Genomic DNA, 21,922 nt, shown 5'->3' with positions numbered 1-21,922 from the left:
ACGCAGGAAAACATAACTTAAAGGATTAATATATTAATATCCTGTACACTCCATATCATCTCTGAAATAAGACATGTAATGAGAATAGTCTCAACTTGACAGCTCTTTTTATCTGTGGTCACAGTTACGTTAAAGAAATTCGCCTAACGCTTGGATTCACCGAGATGATAAAAATTGCACCCATAGGGACTGAGCACAAAATAAAAATTTTAAAACCGTTTCATAAAACAAACAAATGACATTTCCTTTCTTGCTTGGAAGAACTGCCCCCGCAGCATTTTAGATCTATACTTTACACGATACCAGTATAATAGCATTTTGCACAGTAAATGTAAGCCTGGAAATAAAGTAACTGCAGAAACAAATAATAAAAGTGATACTGGAGTGCGTCAGAGAAGTTTCCTGGAGGTTGGCGACAAATTGGCTGGAACTTGTCTTGCGCTGCCTTATGGTGCAGCCGGTATCTTTGGAGTTCATTTCATTCGCTTCTTCTTGAGATCTCTTGGCTACTTTATGTCGAAATTTTGCTTTAGTCTGGCGTTTATGAGCGCGAACTAAGATAAATTTTGTAAACAACCAGGTTTTTTTATAAGCTTACAGCATAGCTCATAAGGCATATATAAAAGAAACTCTCATTACTTGCAAACTGTTTAACTCTAAAAATATTATTCTTAATATTTTAGGAAATTTACTAAAAATGTATATTCATAGATTTTTTAGAACATGTAATTCTTCTTACTCTGTATAATCTCCTCTTCGTATTGCCCAAAGCTGCTTAATTAGTAAAATATTTTGAGGCATTGTCAAGAAATTGCCCTGTATTAGAATTAGAACCTCAAATGTTAGTTATTGTACAAATTACATGTTGGAATTTGGAATACCCACAAATAATTTTAAATAGATATTTTCCTCTAACTGTATGAAGCGCTATGCATTTCCATCATAAACGAAAAGGAAAATTATGATACTCTTGATATCAGCATCTTAGTTTCGTACACACCTTCCCTAAGACGTGAATTTTCTTATGTTGTTAATAACATTTTGCGGGATCTATTATAAAGAGCAGCTGCTTTTGAGACAAAAAAATGTGCCATTCATCTTTCAAAACACACAGAAAAACATGTGAAATATACTTCATAGTCTATGTATACAAATGACACATGAATCCAAGGAAGACTATTGACACCGCCTTTATCACAAATTATTAACTGCTGAAAATACTTTCGTCATTGACGGCCAAGTAATTTCGTTTAAATATTCCTTAATGGGCATTTTGCGAATCATACTATACAGACAGAACTCATAACACTATTAAAAATAAGTCAATGAAGTTTAAAAATATATAATTGTAGTCATAGTTGTGGAATATATAACAATCTAATCAGTTTTATTTTTTAAAAATTTTCAATTTTTTTTTACAATGCTTATGGAACCCAGGACGATCAGTTATACCACTAACTCGTCTAACATATACCATTAGATAAAAAAATCCGTTAAATCTCTAGCTTACAATGCGTAGGACGGTCAACCGAAAAGAAATTCATTTAAGAAAAGATTTTTGACGATGGAAATATGGAAATTCAACTATCACCGCGATTGGATTGGATTAGATTTGATTATTTAGATTACGGTACATCACGCGAGAGTTACCTGCCTAATGAGAGGGATGCCTTTAATGAGAGGGTCTTTCAAATCGGAAATCGAACCAGGAGATTCCATTTACTAACTGAACGGGTTAAATACTTACATCATGAAAGCATGCTCGGAGCAATGAAATAATTCTTTGTCTTCTCCCCAATATAAAAGATGACTCGAGCGATATACGAGAACCAGTTGAGTAGGTCTATCTAGTGTCGAGTTATCGTTCACCACATTTTAAATGTATATAAGATTCTATTAGATTTTATTATGTTTTTAGAAATATGGAATATGCACAATACCTGGGGTCTTTCCTGGATTATAAAGACAAATTTTACACATATGATCTGCATTTACATCACGAAATCACGCACGTAAGAATGTGTTATTCCTTATGAGGTAACTACAGCATCAAAACAAAGAGATGCAAAATTAAGGAATGTTTATTGTCTTATTTTCATAGCAGTTTAAATAAGCTTTAAAATAAAATAATTAGAACATGTTAACGATTTATGGAACAAGTTGGAAATATTAAGTTTATGCTCTGAGTTTTTCGCATTCGTGCAGAAATTTCTTTATTTACACTAAAATTAAATTTGATTTTAAATGCATACAGACTTACTTACAGGCATCAGAAGTTCTTTTTTGATTAATCACAAAACCCTCCTGAATTTCATACAAATTAAAGTTTGATCTGAAAATGCTCGGACATGGACTTCATTCAGCATGAAACTAGGGCAAATTAATACACCAGTTTAAAATTCTAATCAATTTAAAAGCTTACGATATAGTATATATTTTGGTTTAGTAAATTTGTCTCGTATTTTAGGTAACTTATTATTTCATCATTAAAATTCAGTATCATTATGACAAGGCCTATGGCACTGCGCCTTTACAAAAGGACAGAAAACTTTATAAATTCTAATGAGGATATATTTATGCTGCAGGGTAAAATTTATGTATCACAGAAGCTTCGTCGAAAGCTGGATTTAGATGTATATGACTTTATTTGTTCTTCCAGGAATAGTGTCCGCATATTTTGAAAATTTCTGAGAGATATGTCAGTGATATAGCTCTCTCTACACAGCTTCGAATCATATATATTGAAAGACCGAAAGTTTCTATACATTTTAAGTCTATGTATTAATGATATCTCAATATTAGTCCTTCGTCTGCCTGCATTTCAAAACATGTTTATCTACTATCTATATTCAGAAGAAGAATGTTTTCCCCGAATATATTTCGACAGTGAACCTTCTATATTTCGACAGTAAACAGCGATGTATCAAACGATCTTACAGAAACAAATGTTTGTACGCTGAAATTTATAATAAAGGATCCCAGCGTGTATTAATGCGAAAGAAAAGCTATAAAAATCTTAATTAGTAATTGTAAAAATATGGTACAGCAAAAATGATATGATAACTGCTGAGGTATTTTCATCTTAACAATTTTATGAATATGCAATTTTGTGCATTTCACTTTACCATTTAAAAGCAACGTAGATTATATCCAGTGTTGGGTCGTTAATAATTCATCCACACCAAGGGTAGGATAACCTTGGTATGCCAACACGGCATTTAATTTTCAATGATTTATTCACGTCATGCATTCTGGAATTAATGTAACTAATTTATTCATCTTCCCTCATAAGGGTATCATTGAAACGTACGCGTTGCTAGTAAGTGCAGAATAATTTATGTGATTAAAGGATTTCTACTATCATTTGGGTTTCCTTCTATCAATTATTAATGAAAACTGCAGATTCTTCTGTTTACTTCTATGTCCTGTTCAAGTAATTGTCCCGAATGTTCTCACGCTTACTACACTTTTAAATACACTGCTAAACATTGAAAGATCAGTCTCTTTTTGAAAGATATACATAAGCTGCAAAATTTTTTTGTGAAAAATTGCGATTAGAGTTCTATAAATGTATGGCAAGAGAAAATTCGAATCAAAATTATTTGATTTAGTTTAAGAGACAAACGTGCTGTCTCATGCGCTTGTTGAGTTTTGAAATGCTTCAGCATTTTGAAATTAAAAAAAAAAAAAAAAAAAAAAAAAAAAAAAAAAAAAACTTAAACCAATTGTTTTGTTGGAGATTTCAGTGATAGCAGAGAGTTTATATTTTGATCTAGTAAACAGTAAAATAATCATTTGGCGTCAATCTATTGGCGTCGGATTAATGTCGGGCGAACATTCCGGTCACACCATATAATCGATTTCCTACTCCAAAAGGAAATCTTCAACAAGATCACCTCTATGATATCGAGCATTTCTGACCATTAAAAGGAATGTATCCTCGATGGCCGAAGCGTAAGTTTAGACCAAAGATCCAGAGAACTCATTCCTGTACATTCTACCCGTCAACCAAACGGTTTATAAGTTCGTATGTCCACCTACACATCCTGTTCGACAGTCTTTCACACCAATTTTGTGATATTTTGTGAACAAAATATTGTCTTATGTTCTGTCCATATGAAGGTACGGAAATCGTTTGGCTCCAAACAAAATCTTCATTCTACTGTGGACAGAGGTTAATGTCGCTATATGACTCCAACTATGATGTAGATCCTCCCAGTTCCTCCACCAATACGGTACCTAACGGTTAAGGAACATATCGAACACATTTTGGTAACGAATTTGATTTCCTCCATGAATTTAAATATTAATTCTAAAATGCAAACGTGACTGGTATCAAATTGGAATAAGGTTTGACTACCGTCTGCAGCATTAAAAATATACTTTTTATACTTTTCTTTAAACTGTCGCTGAAAAATAAACAATGATCGAAGCCTATACTTTTGCGCTGTCCGAAGAGAAATATTCTTATTCAGTTATTGAAAAAAGATGAGGAAAGCAAGGTTTTAATATTTATACATATAAATTAAGTGACGTAATTTAATATGAAAGGAAAGAAACATCAAAGTTTACATCTGATTGGGAAAAGGGCAAAAAACGCATAGCCAACACAAGTAGGTACAACTCTGATTAAATCTAAAGTCGCATCTCGTGTTTTAAAGGAAAATGCAGTCCCCCAAAGAGCTATTGAAAAAATCTTTAAATATATCTGTAAGAACTGTGAAAAAATTATAAAATCTGATTTAAAGCTAAACAAAAACATGATGTTTATCGCATAACGTCGAAAGATGTTTCTCAGCTCAAGATCATGTGGAGATTGCTGTATGAAAATTATTTGGCAGGTGAAAAATGAAAATACATAATTACAGTTGAAGAGGCTTGGATATACGTATCTCATTACAATAGCAAAAGAACTATTTAATATCGAAAAAGACTGTATATGTTGTTTCAGAGGAAACAAGAAAAGTTTTTTTTTAAAGGTTTTATGGTTATTACTGGATTCTCTTATAACGGAAAACTTAAAATAAGGAAAGTAGATAAAAGTCAAAATTGATTCATATTACTATCAAAAATATGTTTTAACACCTATTTTGATAGACAAAATTCCATTTCTTTATCCAAGCAACCTTCACTGTGTTAGGTTCCATTAGGATAAGGCTCCAAGCCATACCTCTAAATCTATTGCTGTATATTTTGAAAAAAAATGAGAAATGAAACCTGAATGGAAACTATTCCCTTTAAATGCATCCCACCCAAGTCACCTCATGTGCCTTATAAGAATTACTGTGCATTTGGACTTTTAAAACAAATTTCTTTATAAGCGGCATCCCAAATCATTGGATGAATCATTGGAAGATTGTGAAGGAGGAGTGGAATAAAATCAACCTTGATGCTTTAAGAAAAGGACTGTAATCTTGGAAATCAAGATCTAATACATTGACTACCAATAAGTATTTGGACAATTGTGATAGAAAAGTAAAAATAACTTTATTCAAAATCAATAGTTGGTAGAGCCTCCACGAGAGGTAATTACAGCGTGGACCCTCCGGGGCATACTTTCCACAAGTGTTTGTATGACAGCTAGTGGTATTTTGTTCCACTCGGCTTGGAGAAGACATAGAAGTTCCTTCACCGATTTTGCACGGGTAGTGCACTCCTGAATTCGGCGATGCAACTCGTTTTAGAGGTTCTCGATAGGATTCAGCTCTGGACTCAGTCCATTCGATGAACTCCATTGGCACCATACCATGCCTTGGTTAACGTCGAAACATGACAACTGGCATTGTCGTCCTGAAACTAACAGGGGTCCAACCCGTAAAACTGCCACAACGTAGGAAGCACATTGTCATCCAAAATAGTGCAGTAGTCATCGGAGTTGAGCTTACCATGAATGGGGACCAAGGGTCCCAGCCCATACCAGGAGAAACACCCCTAGACCGTAATTCCACTTCCGCCGAACTTGACTGTTGGCACAATGCATTCTGGCAGGAGACGTTCTCCAGGTAGACGCCAGACCCAGACCCTGCCTTCCGAACGGTAAAGGGTGAACCTTGATTCGCCACTCCAAAGAACCCGTTTCCACTGATCTACGGTCCAATTTCGATGTGCTTTACACCACTTTAACCGAGCAGCGCGGTTGGACTTTGTGATCAAAGGCTTATGGACAGCAGCACGACCATGAAAACCAAGCAGATGTGCTTCCTTACCTGATGGTATTCATTGAAACAATACTCCCGGATGCCTGTTGAAACTCCTCGCGGATGAGGGCTATCGGTTGGGTGCGGTTCTTCCGAATTTCTCTGGACAGCACTCGTCGGTCTCTATCTCCCAGTTTCATTGGTCTTCCGACTCGGGGACATTCCGACAATCACCGCTCACCTTCCACTTCTTAATCACATAGGCCACTGTCGATTTTGGGTAGTTCAGATCGCTAGATATGTCCTTTAAGAATCGGACACATTTGTGATACCCGATAATTACACCTTTCTCGAAATCAGAGAGCTCCGAACTGCGAGGCATCTTGCATGCGACTAAAGCCGATGCTGCTTCCTACACGTTATATAGCGGCGAAGTCCGTGATGTACCTTAGGACCGCAGATATCGTCATTTGCATAGGTGTCGACATACTTATTGGTAGTCAGTGTAGTTATCAAATGACAAGTTCTGCAAAATTAGTCTTAGCTGCAAAATTCAACCCTTAAAATGTTTCAGACTCATCGTGTATGTCATTCCTTGACTGCACTTAACGTGAAACATTTGTACAACATTTACACATTTCTAAAGTAGTTTTGTATTAGTTAACATACATGATATTTATTCAGAATTAGATTACAGATTCTGTTTAACAAGTTAACTGCCGGGTCACTTATATTCGGGTGATCGGCAGAAACTCTGATTAGGCGGCGTCATCGCCTATTTGTATACATACGAGGTAAGATAGGTATTTTAAAGAAATGGTTGTTGAATGGTGAAAAAAAGAAACGAAAATGGTTGTTGCCGACAGCTAAATTCATTTCATTCGCTAAACTGAAATGTGCATTCTTCTGTATTAACTTTTCTTTCTTCCTAAATAACCTATTCTTGTAAAATATGATTAGTAGTATCTAAAGATCATTTGTTATCACTGCGTTTATCAGCATCAGAATCAGAATCTGACGATATAATTCTATTTATAATTACCTTTCTGAAGATTCTCGGCCGTTCCTCATAGCTACTATTCGAATTTTTTAATTCGTAACAAGTTCCCTTTCACTGTTATGTGATCCACGTAAAAATAAGCTTTCCATTTTTCTTTTATATATTGCAAAAAATTGGGGTAACAATTGTAACACAAGTAAAATGTTAATCATTCAATTTTACGATAAGAAGAAATAATTTTCTAATCTCACACACTTTCTTAGATACTTCGTGCTTGAGGAAAGATTTTTACGGAATGTTTTATTCTAAAAGTTTCTAAACTCTTACAATCAGAAACAATTTGCGAATGGTATAGCAGCGCTGGTGGTTTGACGGAGATTTTCTTACAAACTAGCGTGGCAGGCAACGTGTTAATTATGGCGGAGCATGCAAGAGGTTCTTAAGCAATTTAGTAGAAAACAAATCAGCCGTCAGCAAGGCTTCATTGTCTTTTAATTTCGCCGAGAGTAACCCTATGGGAAAGATCATTGAAAGTTATTAGTTCAAACCGTATTAGGGCTGACTGAATGGATATTTCCTTGGTTTTCTGCACGTACAACGGGAATGGGAACAAGATTCTCACAGAAAGTACCCATGTAGGATTTCTGCCTTTTGGCCTAATAGCCACAATGTACTTTTCCGTCATTAATTAATTCAGTATCTTAAAGAAGTCATTTTGAAACTCCAATCATCGCTATTTAAGGAGATAGATAGTCCTTACGTGCTTTTCCATAATCAAGTAACTAACCAGTCTTTTAATTATTCGAGATGTCATGAATTAATGCTAATTTGTTTTGCAAGTAAGGGTTTTCTATAGAGACTTGTAGAATTTATTCCAGATATGAAAGAGAAATATTTTGTTATCGTGAAAACAATGTACAGATTTTAGAAAATTGAAAAATAAACTGAATAAAATGAAAAATGTATATTAAAATAATATTGAAAGCGGCATAAAATATTCTATAAAGTGAATTGAATATTGTGAGATACCAGAGAGACCTAAAAATTTACTTACATATAACATTCAGTTTTACTTCAGCAGTCAGAGGTTCTGTGACAGCACTGTTATTTACTTCGCATCTCAGTATTATTTCATTGTCCGAAACCTCAATTTCAAGTGTAAGGATGCTTGATATATGACCTGATATCACGCTGGTCACACTTGAGACCTAAAATATGAATACAAATATATCTGAAAAATAATCCAATATAAAACAAATTCTTATAAATATTAAAATTATACGGTGCAGTTTAATAATTTTTCCAAACACGAAAAATTATTTAAAGTTTGCCTTTAGATTACGCCTAGTTTAAATCAAATTACGTTTACTTAGATACTTATTTTATCGAAGCGTGTTGTGTTTAAAGCAAGAATTATGTTTTGCGCTTATTTTAAATATTAATATTAAGTTTTCCTGGACGTTAATTTAATAAGTGAATGAAAAGTGTTAAATGAATTTTATTTTAATGATTTTTGCAATTAACTGAAACTACTCTAATCTCCTTAATATTTTGACATTTTTCTTTCAAAAACCGTAGTCAGTAATGTCACTTCGTCTTAAGGAAAGTTTAGAATTTGACTGTAACTATTTTAGCGATTTTAAGGAAATGTTTTGAATCAAATGAAGGTTACTTAGTATTTTCCCAGTAAACTTTCGTACCTAAACAAACAACAATATCAAAACCTGGGAAAAAATTAGTAGCGTTAGAAGGAGGGAAAGGAGAAAGAAATAGCGTCTGTTGAAATATAGCAATATTTATATAAACTATCGTCCTGATTTATAGGCGAAAATTTAAGCCCGCCCGCTAGAAAATAGGAGCAGAAACTTAAAAAATTATGACCCTTTCAAAATTAATTTAAATATTTTTAAGAAAGCATTTATGAAGAAACTTTTATCCAGCTCATTAGGCTACTTAAAGCTCATTATCCAGCTCATTAGGTTATTTAAATCACTTTAAAGAAAGCTGTTTTTTCCCACGAACTGGAAGTATTTTATAGTTATCAAATTTTCTTATCCGTCAAAAAATTGACCCTTCTAAAATTTCACTGCAATAATTAACAAAAGCATTCCCATTTACACTTTATGTGTCAATATATTAATTACTATAGACGGTCAAAATGCGTAGCTAAAATGTGAATAAGAATTCTTATTCTACAAGCTGCACGTTTTGAGCAACTTTTCAAGAATTATCGCTTTATATCTTTCTATGTTAAAGACGAAAAATTACTTTTCTTGGATTGTGAGAGGGGCACCGTTGTTCTTGAGTTAAAATTTACAAATCGAAATTTATTCTTTGAAACTTACTTTTCAGTTAAATATTTATTTTGTTTCTGTATTTTCATTTTCAAAACTAATTTTAATTAAAATTTAAATTTTCTTACTGATTTGATTATTTATTGATTTTTCACATCTTTGTATTCAATTAAAAGTAAACAAAGCATAACCTGAAAGAATGTTGGATTAACCCTTTCATGATTCGAGGTTATTTAGATCTAGGAATGAAACTTTTTCTTGTATAGTGTTACAGTCAACATTCAGAGTTATTTTAACTTATAGATATCTAAGAAATGTAAACTTGAAATTTAACAAGTTCTTTATACTCTAAAGCAGTATATCTCTAACATACATTAACCAATTAGTGAAGAGAAGTATATTGTTGAAGTGTAATGCTTTAGACACACGGAATTATAAAAATATTTCTGTTCAAGGGATATACGGCTAAGTAAACTCGATGTATATTAAAGAACTACCATCGGCGTTCAGATCTTTGATGATTCAGATTAATTATTTCCTTTCAGCAGAAGTATGCTGTTTGCTGCATAAAATATGGCCATTTCAGCCTTTAATACATCAACAGTCGGCTGGAATCATTATCCCCCATGGACGTTTTAGGGAACTGACAACTGAATCCTATACAAAATGCTAAATCCTTCCATTTAAGGGCTTCAGACTTCTGCATGACCACCTTAAAAATATTACAGTACATTTTATTGGGAAATAAGCTCAAGGATAGCGAAAATTTGAGTCATTTAATCTAACTGCACGTAACCAAAAGACTAGCAGAAGGTAAACATTCATCAGTTAAAATGAAATAAATAATTAAACATTAGGTCTGCATTTAACGCATAGGGTTACAAAGATTCAGTCAATATATATACCGCTCTTTACACATATAATTCTGAAAACAAGGAATATTGCTCAACTTATCGTATGGTTCGATCTTGATTAAGAAAGGAAAAAATATGTTAAAAACACAATCCTCTTCGTTTCAACTATGCATTCACATTATTCGATTATCTGAGATTGAACGTCAAATCGTTTGAGTATACCGTATGATGGATATAGTTGATATATTTCCATACGCTGTACTCTAATGAAAATCCTGACAAAAGTCTTTTACAATATATTTTGTAGCAAATATTGATTTTTGTAATCGAAAGAGAATTTGATAGAATAATTCGGAACTAATTCATCAAGTCAGCTACTCCCTCGAGTCTAACTACTTCAACATTAGATATAATAGCGAATTGTTAAAAGTTATATTTAAATATGATGAAAATAGATTAAGCCAGTGAAAATTATAAAAGCTTATCTCCTTTCTAGCTTCCGCTTTGGCATTATCGTATCGCTTTAGCATTATCGTATCTTTATTAAGATGTAGTATATCAAATCTCTTCGCAAGTTCGGCTGCAGATGCAAAACGCTGGGAATGCATCTTCACCGATATCCCATACTGGAAAAAAAGTTGTTCACTTAAAAAGTATTCCTTTTAATAAATTGGAAAAATTGTCACTGACATTTGTTGTTTTGTTGAAAGTAGATGTTTCATAAAAAGGAATAAATCCAATGAACAATTTTCAAAATCATCAGAAAGGGTCAAAGCTTTCTTAAACGATTAAAATTAACTAAACTTTTATTCATTAAAAATTCTGAGGAATGCACAACTCATGTAAAGTTGTATCTGCATGTTAAGGTTTGGAATGCAAATATATAAAATACGTTATCTATCAGATTCAAAAATGCACGTTTCAAATGCGGGAATGCACCTAACCAAATTCGAATTTTATTCGATCAGCGAATTTTCTTTCATCTCATAGGTTGAAACTGATTTAATAATATTAAATTCATTTTAACAATTTATGCAGAATGTTTTAGGCTCAATTTTACCCCTAAGCTGTCTTAGTAGGATAAGGAACAATTTACTAATTAAAACTTTATTTACACACTGCCTGCACACGTATTTAAAATTTTCAAACCAAAATGAATTACGAAAAAAAATTCTGAAATTCTATTTTATTTGGACAACTTCTTAAAATGAAAATGTGAGCAAACAGATGTGTTTAAACCCGAAGCATTTTGAACTAATTTTCATAATTTATAACAACAAATTTATAAAATATATTTATATATCATAAGTGCTATATATGCAAAGATTACCCCAATAGCCTAAGAAAACTCGAAGACGAAATATATTTAAACTATAAATAAATAATATATTTAATTTCGGAAACGAAATATATTTAAATTTAAAATAAAACTCAATTAGTTTTTAAGTCACTACATTTATGATGTTCGAAGAAATTTCCAAGAAATTAAAAATTTTTTCCCTTAGTTTTTTCAAGTTTCATATATTAGATCCACTTCATCCTTCTTAGAACTGTTTACACATGAATATAATGAGCTAGATAGAATAATAACTTGGCAGTATTTTTTGAGTAATAAACCAACTATTTCTTCAAATTTGCATAACATTTTTAAGCCCTTTGTGAAAGAAATAAGGGTAATAAAATTGTTTTATTTTGCAAAACTTATACTTTATCCCCGTATAATTCAAGGTTGTTTGTGAAATAATCTGAGCGAAAAAAATTCTCTGCAATAAAACTGTTTTACTTAAATATTTTTTAAGTAAATAGGTGTTATAAACTAGAGAAAATTTACAATTTTAAGAAATTTGTAAGGAGGACAAATAAGTAAAAGTGAGACGAATTAATGCCTAAGATATTTTGTAGCTGTGAATTAAAATAACAATTAACATTGATTATATTGTCAACTGTTTTTCTATCACCTCATAAATATTTATATGCTTTGCCAAGTTATAAAACTGACGCGAGTGAAAATGCTTTTATTTTACGAGGAATTTAATATTTAAATGTATTATTTATCACTGCGTGCTTAGAATTAAAACTATTAAATATTACTTAAAAACAATAAGTTAGTCTTTAGTATTAACCGAATATTAGAAAGCATTGCTTCCATTTCTACTTACTAATCTCACATGTTTGTGATCTTCATTAGAAAAACCGAAAGATATTTTATCCATTTTTATGAAAATTATTATCTGTACATTCATTTACGTATTTTGATTTCGTTATGAAAACAGTTGAAGTAATAATTTTTTTCATTTTAATCGATATCTAACACGTTTTAAACATAAGCTATATCCATTCATTTCGAAACTATTTGCATTGCGTTTTTGACGTTCCCAGATTCTTACCCATAAAAACCAGTTATTTACTTACATGAAAGTTACTCAATGGTTATATAATCTCAGAGATTAGCCGGAAAGCTATTTACATCATATTATATACTGAATAAATTAGCTTATTTCTTTTTGCTACTTTTGTGAAGGAAAACGATTATTATTATTATTGTTATTATTATTATGATAATAATCGTTTATTATAATAATAACATTATTATGTAATTATCGAACATTGCAATCGATTTCCCATTATCATCATGTTCTAAAGAGATCTTCTTATTTTGTTTACAAATTCTTTAAATTCATAAATCTAAAATTTCAGTCTTTAACAGAGGAATCAAAAAAAAAAAAAAAAAATCATAAGCGTACTCATAACTATTGCTCAAAGTACAAGCTTGAGGTTTAACATATTTTAGTACATACAGTGATAATAACAAATCAATAATTATTTGCCCTTTTTCCCTTACTCTATTGTCTTACAATTTAGATCGTGGAATCTTTATATTTTCTTCTAGTGAGTGATGTCAGCGGTGTAAAAATTTTCTCGTTAATCAAACGTCCTACAAATATTAAATAATGACTCTAGGGGCAATCACATTTCGGTAGTTAATATCAATTTTCTTGATGACAATTTTACACAGTATGACGCTTATAAATGCATGTAAGATGTTATGTGTGTAAGCAGTGACTTTACAACGACTGGCCCTTGGAAAAAAATGCGATAACTTTTGGAAACACTTTCGTGACATATGACTGCTATTTTTACACATGTAAAGAATTACAGATACATGGTATAAAAATTTTAAAACATTTCTGTAATCATAATGCACAAAATGCAAATAATATTTTCTAAAGCGTTAAATTTTAAGCAAGGTATTAAAGTACTTTATAAAAGGTTTTTAAAACTATTTAGTTTTATTACATTTAAAATTTTAATAATTTTTATTCTCATTTTTGAAAGCAAAAAGAGTCATTTCATTTAACATTTAGATTAAACAAAGAGCCTTTTTTATACCTGAGTGGAAATATTAAAAATCTGTCATCTAAAATTTAAGCCGCATTTATATAATTAGCTTTTTAATATTACTAAGAAATTCGGTATTAAATAAGAAATGAATATTTTAATAAAAGACGTTGACATCAAATAAAGGCAAGAAATTCTCTCTCCCTCACTATCTTTACTTGGAAAAACATTGTATTGCATTTTTTATCTGCGAATTATTGCTGAAGAAAATATTCTAACATTTCTTTAAAATGGGAAGAAACGAGGAAATGAAACAATTGTTGTAGAGGAGGGCAAATGTTCTTTTTACAATTAATATCAGGAACAGCTGATGTCTTTAGGAAACAAAATGGTAACAAATAGAGAAACAAAATTCCATCTAGTGGTTCAAATGAAACACTAGATATACCGAATTTGCTAATTTAATCAGATTTCCTGTTCAGTCTGCTTTTTATATCTGTAAAAGGATTGTTATAAATATTATATAAAGAAACAAGGTTTAGGATGTAAAATATCACTTAAGCTTCTAACCAGTTACTTTATGTTAATATTCTTTCTTGTCAATCTTTTTTCTATTTCCCTGTCGGAATGTAAATTTTCTACCTCGCAGGATATTGATTCACACTTGCATACCTAAATACTGGTTCATAGCAATATTTTTAAAAAAGGTCTGTCAAATATAGGACAAAAGTAATATTTAGGTTTAAATAATTTAAATAGGTTTCATGTTTTGGTTCAAGTGTTAATTAAAGCAAAAGTAATGACGACAGTGACTTACAGTCTTTTGCCAAGCTGAAAATCGAAACGACGGCTTGCAATAAATACATTAATTGAGTGAATATAAGTTAGTATTTAAACCAGTTTGAACTCGAAATGAAATACATCGAGTAATTTATGATTTCTCATAACAGGGAATCAGTTACAGCAGTTTTTAAACATGTTTTATTTTACTAAAAACGAAAAAAGAAAACAATGAAAATACTTTTGTCTTTATTATCAAGATTCGTAATTTAATTCCCTGAAAGAAGTACGATTTAAATGGAAAAGAGAGGTGCTTAAGTTACGCTTTTAGTTTTTTAGAGATAAAAAAAGAAAATGACTTTTACTATAAAAAGGCAGCTGTTCAATTCATTATTATTTATTACAATAAATAAACCATTAGTACGTATATCAATTAGTACATTAAAGTTTAATTAGTTTTTTACAATAGCTTCAGGAGTTATTTAAATAAAAATTCACAATCAACGATGGAATGAACCTAATTACTGTAGGTTAAGAGCAGAGATCATTTTTTAATGATTTTTTTAAAGCATTAAATAATTGCCCATAATTTGTACACAGAAAAGCGTTTCAGAGCGTCCTTTTATCCTTGAAAGTAAAACAAGAATAAACATAAAATAGTCCATTTTTTCATTAAGCAATTATTCAATAGTTTTAAGCGTTTTCTAAAATTACGCGCTTTTCTTTATTGTTTGATCGAAAATTTAATGAGTAAGAGTAATATTAAGATAACTTAATGAGAGGAATGTTTGTAGATAATTTTATGATGGCGAGTTCGCAAGTGATAGCTATTAGGTGCTTTCGTAGTGGAAAACGTCTTAAATTTAGGGACACAATTCTCATTTGAAGTGAACAACTCATTTTTGAGTGACCTCATTTAGAATGATTATTTTTATTTAGAATTATAATTCCATTTTCTAGCATAAAAATTAAATTCAATTTTAAATAGAAATTATAAAAATAAACTCTTATGATTTGAAAATAAACACACTCAAAAGAACTATTAGTTAATTTTTAAGATAGGTTTATGGTATCTAGTTTCTAAAAATTACAATAAATTGACCACATATGTTATTTGAAATCAATCATTTTAAAAAAAGAAGTACTCAATAACATGTAAAATAACGCAGAACAGGGATTCTCAACCGGTGATACGCAAGAGAAAAATAGGTGGTACGCAAAGAAGCAAAGTATTTTTAACTATTAAATGCAAAAACTAAAACCCCAACATCTTGATTGAGTTTTATCTATAACACTCGTAAATGTTTGCGATCTGAGCTTTGTTCAAGGTCAATAGCCGTTTAGACCAGGGATTCTCAAACGGTGGTACGCGTACCACTGGTGGTATGCAAGAGGAAAATAGGTGATACTCAGAGAAACAAAGTATTTTTAACAATTAAATTCAAAAATCTCCTGAAGGAAAAGAACAACTGATGGAAATTTTCTATAATCGAACTCTAACTGAAGATTTCAAAAATAACACGCTTGTTAACTTTTGGCTGAACCGAAAAGAAATAATTTAAAGGCACTTCAAATAAAGCTATGAAATTTTTATTGTCTTTTTGCAAAATCTATTGTGTGAACAGGGATTTTCTTCCATGTTATATTTGAAAAAAATACAGAACAAAATTAAAAGTGTATTCTAATTAACGGTTAAAGCTAAGTGAAATTAAGACCAGACGTAAAGAAATTGATCTCTCTTAAACAGGCCTAAATTTTAAAATTAAAGCATTATAACTTAAGTTTGAATGATTAAAATGGTAACCAATTTTTAATATAATACTTTTTAATGTGTGTATATTTAATTCAAATAGAGACTAGGTTGTGCAAATGGAAATATATATATATATATATATATATAATTTTTTAATATTTTTGTTGAGAAACTGAAAAATAATCATTATAAAATGTAGTGGTGGTACTAAAGTTTTCTTCATTTTTGTTTAGATGGTACATGTTAGTCGAAAGGTTGAGAACCGCTGACGTAGAATGTACTTCAATGCAAAAACATACGGGTATGATAATGAGAAATATTCATTCCGCTTTTGCGATACAAGTTGAATTGATAAAAAAAATATAATATAATTTACCCAGAACTTCATTACAGATTTGATGTTCAGAACGTAACATATTTTTTTAAAATTTAGTAAAATGTGTTTCTTAAAAAACAAAGTGAGAAATTTGTCGCATGGTTTTGATAGCTACACACACACACACACACACACACAATTTTAATCATGAAACTTTATTACTCATAAGACTCCGACTTTCGTATTTTATATAAATTTGCTATGTCAAGCAGAATATCAGGCTATGCTGTAAAATTCAATTTTCAAAAAGAATTTTACATTGGAACTTAATATTAGAACTATTAGGGAGGAGGGTCAGAGTTTTTTCCTTTCTAATTGAACCTTGAACTGACCTTTTCTAAGCATTTCAATTTTTGCTAAACTTGACATAAGCAGTAAAACTATGCAAAAGATAGGAGTCGAAAGCATTGAGTTTCAAACCGATTCTAGAATCTGAGTATTTGATACAAAATAAGTAAATATTTTATTCGAAAATATTGTTGATCCGAGTTTGATTTTTAGACTTCAGTAAACTCCCGTGATTCAAGGAACATCTTTAAATTCTTTCAGTCAAATTAAATACTTTGCAATGTTGGTTTACATAAATGTCCATCAAACTAAAATATTCAAAACCCCAAATACGTTAAATTAATTATTGAATCAGGATTATCTTTTTCAATTTTACACGGAAAAGTTCTTAACTGTATTTTACTACAGAGCTTCCTCCGTATAGTAACTGTAATAGATTGTGATTAACCTGCAAATTTATTTTCTAGCTATGCCTCTGAAGCTCTTCACGTTTTCTCTTCGATTTATTATCAAGCTATCCTTACTTAAAAAGTTTAGGTAAAGAACTTAAAACAATGTATTAAATCCTAAATGAGAAGCCAAATAATCACAAATATTGCAGAAACACAACACAGCAAAAAAAAAAAAAAAAAAATTGTAATTAGCAGAGTTGCCAAATCTGAAAATTTAATTTGCAAATGAATGTTGTTTCCAAACGCTTTATAACAAAGGTATGTTTAAAAATGTTCATCAAATTAATCTTAAAGATTTATTTGTAACAAAAATTATTTGTCGAGTAGTTTTGAATTTTTTAATGCCAAATTTCGACCAATTAAACTTCCACTTGCGATTTGTAACTTAGATGACAGACAATAATAATTCTGCTTGTAATGCTCAGAGAGACAAAAAGAGTTCTTTCATAAAACTAAGCCTTAATCCTACAAGTGCAGTAACAAAGATAATTAGCATTTTCCATTAAACATAACTCTTTAAGCATAGTGTTCAGGCACATTAAATGTATTTTTCAATCCCTGAAGGAGCAAGTTCTGCAAGAAGAAACTTTACCTGTCACTTCTTATATATTAATTCTTCATTACCAATGAACTCAAACTATATTTCATTAGATTCCATGACATAAAGCAAAATTATTATGCTTTAAACTTAGCACTTCTTTTTATTAGGAACAAAAATTCATACCAGTTTTGATTAGGAGTCAAATTAAGTATGAAATTTTATTTAGATATTCTTTTTTACTGTTAGAACTAGCCATTATGGCTATTTAACAACAAGACACTTCTGGAAGATCTATAGAATTACACATGTTGTTTATAGGTTGCTCCATGTTTTTCAAAAAGAGACCTCTATGTGAGATATTTCAGAAACTAGTTTGCCTGCAATTTATACTTAATGTACCATAAATTCTAATCTCGTTGATATCAAGTGACAGACAATTTCCTAGATGATATTTTTCAAATTGTTAAGTTATATTTTAGTAGTCTACATTTCAAAAGAATGCCAATGAAGAAGAGGTGGTATCATAGGACAATAACACATGTTACTGAAGTTTCCTGGGAAGAATTCGAAATACTCTCATATAACTCTCTAGAAATTCAAATCATTGCTAGCAAACCGGAACTGATTATTATCATAATTATAACTTGGAATACAGCATGAAAGATTGTAGCAGGATTTAGATCAAAATCGTAGGTATTTATCTGATACATTAACATATCACCTATATGGGAAATCTCAACTATTGCTTTCTGCTACGTCTATTTGAATAATTCATGCAAAATACACGATTGTGATACCATTTGAATTTCATGAATTAGTCATAAGCCTTCGCGGCAACTTGCATTCTATTTCCTCAACAAACATGGCAAGTTTAGTGCGATTTTGTAGGTTAGATTTTAATTTTAAGTATCAGTATATTTTTAAAATGCATTACAATTACTGACTAAACAAAAATATTGCATTCATTATTTTTGATTTCTTCAATGTAAAGGTGTATCGAATAAATGTGTGTGAAAAACAATAAATTTTACTTACATTTTTAAGCAATCTATGTAGCGCTTGTAAATGAAAACATCTGGAGCTGTTTTGTAATAAATTTACGAAAATTAAATGTCTGAATAATTGAAGAAGGTATTCACTTTATAATTTAACGCACGGCTTCCAGAAACACAGATAAAAAACTCACATTCGAGATACATATTTCATTCTATCATTACTCATTTTCATGTTGAAATAATACGCTAAATTTGCAATTAATGTAACTAGGAGATGTTGATATTAGCAACAAGAATTGAAACTATTTTACTAATGCCGTTTGAGCATTTTTAGCTCATTGAAGGCAAGAGCAGAAGAATATGGAAGAAATTGAAGGTCTTGAACCTAGTTTGCTGTACTTATCGATGCTTTACAGATGCTTTGGCCGTATTTGGGCAATAAAGAACATGCTAAGAAAAAAAGGATTATTCTAACCATGCAAAGTACTTTTATAACATTCTACAATGCAAGAAGAAATAAGTATTTCGCACGTAACATAAGATAAGGAGTTACGAAATGCTTAGAGCACCTAACCCAGTGGACCAGCTGCTCTATAAATGTCGAAACGAAAAAGAAAATAAAAGCATTAAAGTCCATACATTTGACAAACATGCCACAACTGCACTCAGGCAAGGGGAGGAAAGCGTTGTTGACTACTTAGCGTACTCCTTGAAATGATTGTTCTTCGATATGCGAGGAATCAATTGTTTTTGGATATGATAAATCGATGACGTCTGTTAAAGAAATACAAACTTAAACCGACTTTTGTACTTGATGGATTTAATTAGGATTTCAGATAAATGCTTCAAGCAGTTAAGGTTGACTTCGCGTTTTAGAAAAACAAATGAAATAAAAATGTTTTTAGAAAAGAGCCCTCATCAAAGTCGAAGTCAAATAAAACTTGTTTCAGAGCTGTACACGGTTAATATACAATATTAACACGTAAAGCATTAAGGCTGTTTTGTCTTTATTTCTTTTAGAATGCGATATCCGATTTCGCCGATATGCTGCCGGCCGGAGATCTGTGCAGAATTTGATAGAAGATAGATTTAATAAAATAATATAATTTATTAAGTCATATATCGTCAGTCAACATTAACTGAAGAAAAGTATAGTGTCCATAACTGGTAACTGACATGGCACTTAAAGTAGTAATAATGCCTAAAATATTTCCAGTTAACACAAAAGTTAAACAGAAATAAGCCGCGTAGAGTAATAAACGTGAGAAATTCGTATCCGAAGTTTTCTTAAATTCTATTCTAGAATTTGGGATACCTTAGTTTCAACACAAAAAGAAAATGTTTTTTCCAAGACGTTTTAAACCTAAAATTATTCATTTTACTAAGATTTTGTAGCTGTTATTGAAAAATCCATGTTTATGAATAGCTTTGAGAATTTTGCAGTCTTAGCAGTATCAAACATAAAACGCCGATAAAATAATATAAAACCTAATTAACTTTAATCTATTTTGATATAAAATATAGAACTTGTTTATGTACATTCGCATAGTTTGTATCTGAATCGAAACATATGTGGGGGGTAATAATTACCCAGATTCATCATTCATACTGTTTTACTTTTTCTCAGTATTAATTAAAATACATGAATAATAAGTTAGTATTAAAATGCATGAAAACTTTAAGTAGAAGGAAAGACGATAGCTTTCAATACTTCTCACAGAGAGATATATAATTTCAATGAAATAAAAGTGTACGTAAATTTTAGGCTGCTTGTGCAAAATTAAATCCTTTATATTTTCATTCTTGAGCATTTACATAAACTAAGATTTATTGCATAGATGTAAATATTTTTATTGGAAGCTTAAAAAATGCTAATCGTCTGGAGCGTTTATTGAAATCTTCAAGAATAGGTTTTCTTCTCTTAACTTTATGTTATGCGAATTCTGTATAAGATGTGTAAGATACATGACACACAATGAGAACGTTTGTTCGTGAGTGTCATCATTATCATTTTATAATAAAGCTTCTAGCAGAACACAACAAATATTGTGCTTCTCGAGGGAAAATCAGGAGTTTCTATTTTTATGTGCAACAAGTTTTATATTTTTGATGTCATGGCTTGATTAATCAGATTAAAAAAACTGTTTATTTGAAAGAAAGCAGCAATGTCTTTTAATCTTAAAATACAATTCGTAATTCGGCTGAATTCATAGGTGAGTAAGTAGATAAAAAATACGTTTGTTCCTTAAAAGCATGGAAAGTCTCTTTTATTTATTTAATCTGATTTAATGTTATTCTTAGTCTAAGAATTTTGTTACGCTTTTACTTTGAAACAGTAAAAAATGTCCTTCGAAAAACGATGAACGTTATCTCAAGGGTCCTGTTGAGTAATACTTTTGACATGCTTTGGAAAATCTTATTTTACGTTATTTACTCACATAAATTTATGATATAAGTAGCATACATCTTTCAATGTTTTGGAAGTGTCAGGCATTCATGTTGCATTTTCCTTTAGAAAATAGTCCAAAAAATTGCCTTAAGGGAAGAAGGAAATTGTCTACAAACGGAAAGGCATTGCGTTCACCGCAATTTGTGTTAGAAGATGTTTCACTACTACGGGAAATTTGATTCTGAACACTGGATGAACGAGCATTTTGAAGCTATCTGGCGATAAAGAAAGTGCTTAAATCTTGACATTTTTGGTTCGTTGCTTTACCAGTAAGATGACGAAAATATTTGTGTCCTTACCTATAAAAATATGTAGAAACGTCTAGATTTCTTTCAGTCCATATTTGCTGGATAAAGAAATGTCTAAGTTGGATATCAAATAAAACTTAAGGCTCACTTGACTGAGAATTTTCATTAGAAGTTGGATTTTTAACGTTAATATTTTTACGTCATGGTACATAAAATGTCAAGAAATGGAGAAATTAAATATTTGTGTAAGGCTCATTTCCTGAGGGTCTGAAAATGATAGTACTAAAAATGTCAAATGTCTAACTCCTGTAGTACAGCATTAGATAAATGAATGATACAGAATCCATTAATTTCACCTTCAATAAGGAAGTTAAGTTATCAGAAGCACGAATCAGGCGTGTGAATTTTATTTTTTT

The 21,922-nt window shown here is 30.8% G+C and overlaps 1 protein-coding gene across 3 annotated transcripts in view; it reads right to left on the bottom strand.

Annotated features, from left to right (window-relative positions):
- Nucleotides 1-21,922, bottom strand: part of LOC118186316 (adhesion molecule nephrin-like) — a 1,043,604-nt gene that overhangs the window by 241,905 nt on the left and 779,777 nt on the right. For all 3 annotated transcript variants that reach the window (XM_085809008.1, XM_085809009.1, XM_085809010.1), the window contains exon 11: nucleotides 8,192-8,345. In XM_085809008.1, coding sequence (XP_085665134.1) covers nucleotides 8,192-8,345 — 154 coding nt within the window. The remainder of the gene's footprint in view (nucleotides 1-8,191; nucleotides 8,346-21,922) is intronic.

This window comes from Stegodyphus dumicola, chromosome X2 (genome assembly GCF_044657685.1).
Source record: "Stegodyphus dumicola isolate Sdum_Otavi_A_Nest chromosome X2, ASM4465768v1".
Taxonomy (NCBI): domain Eukaryota; kingdom Metazoa; phylum Arthropoda; class Arachnida; order Araneae; family Eresidae; genus Stegodyphus; species Stegodyphus dumicola.
This window is presented reverse-complemented; position numbering and strand designations above follow the sequence as displayed.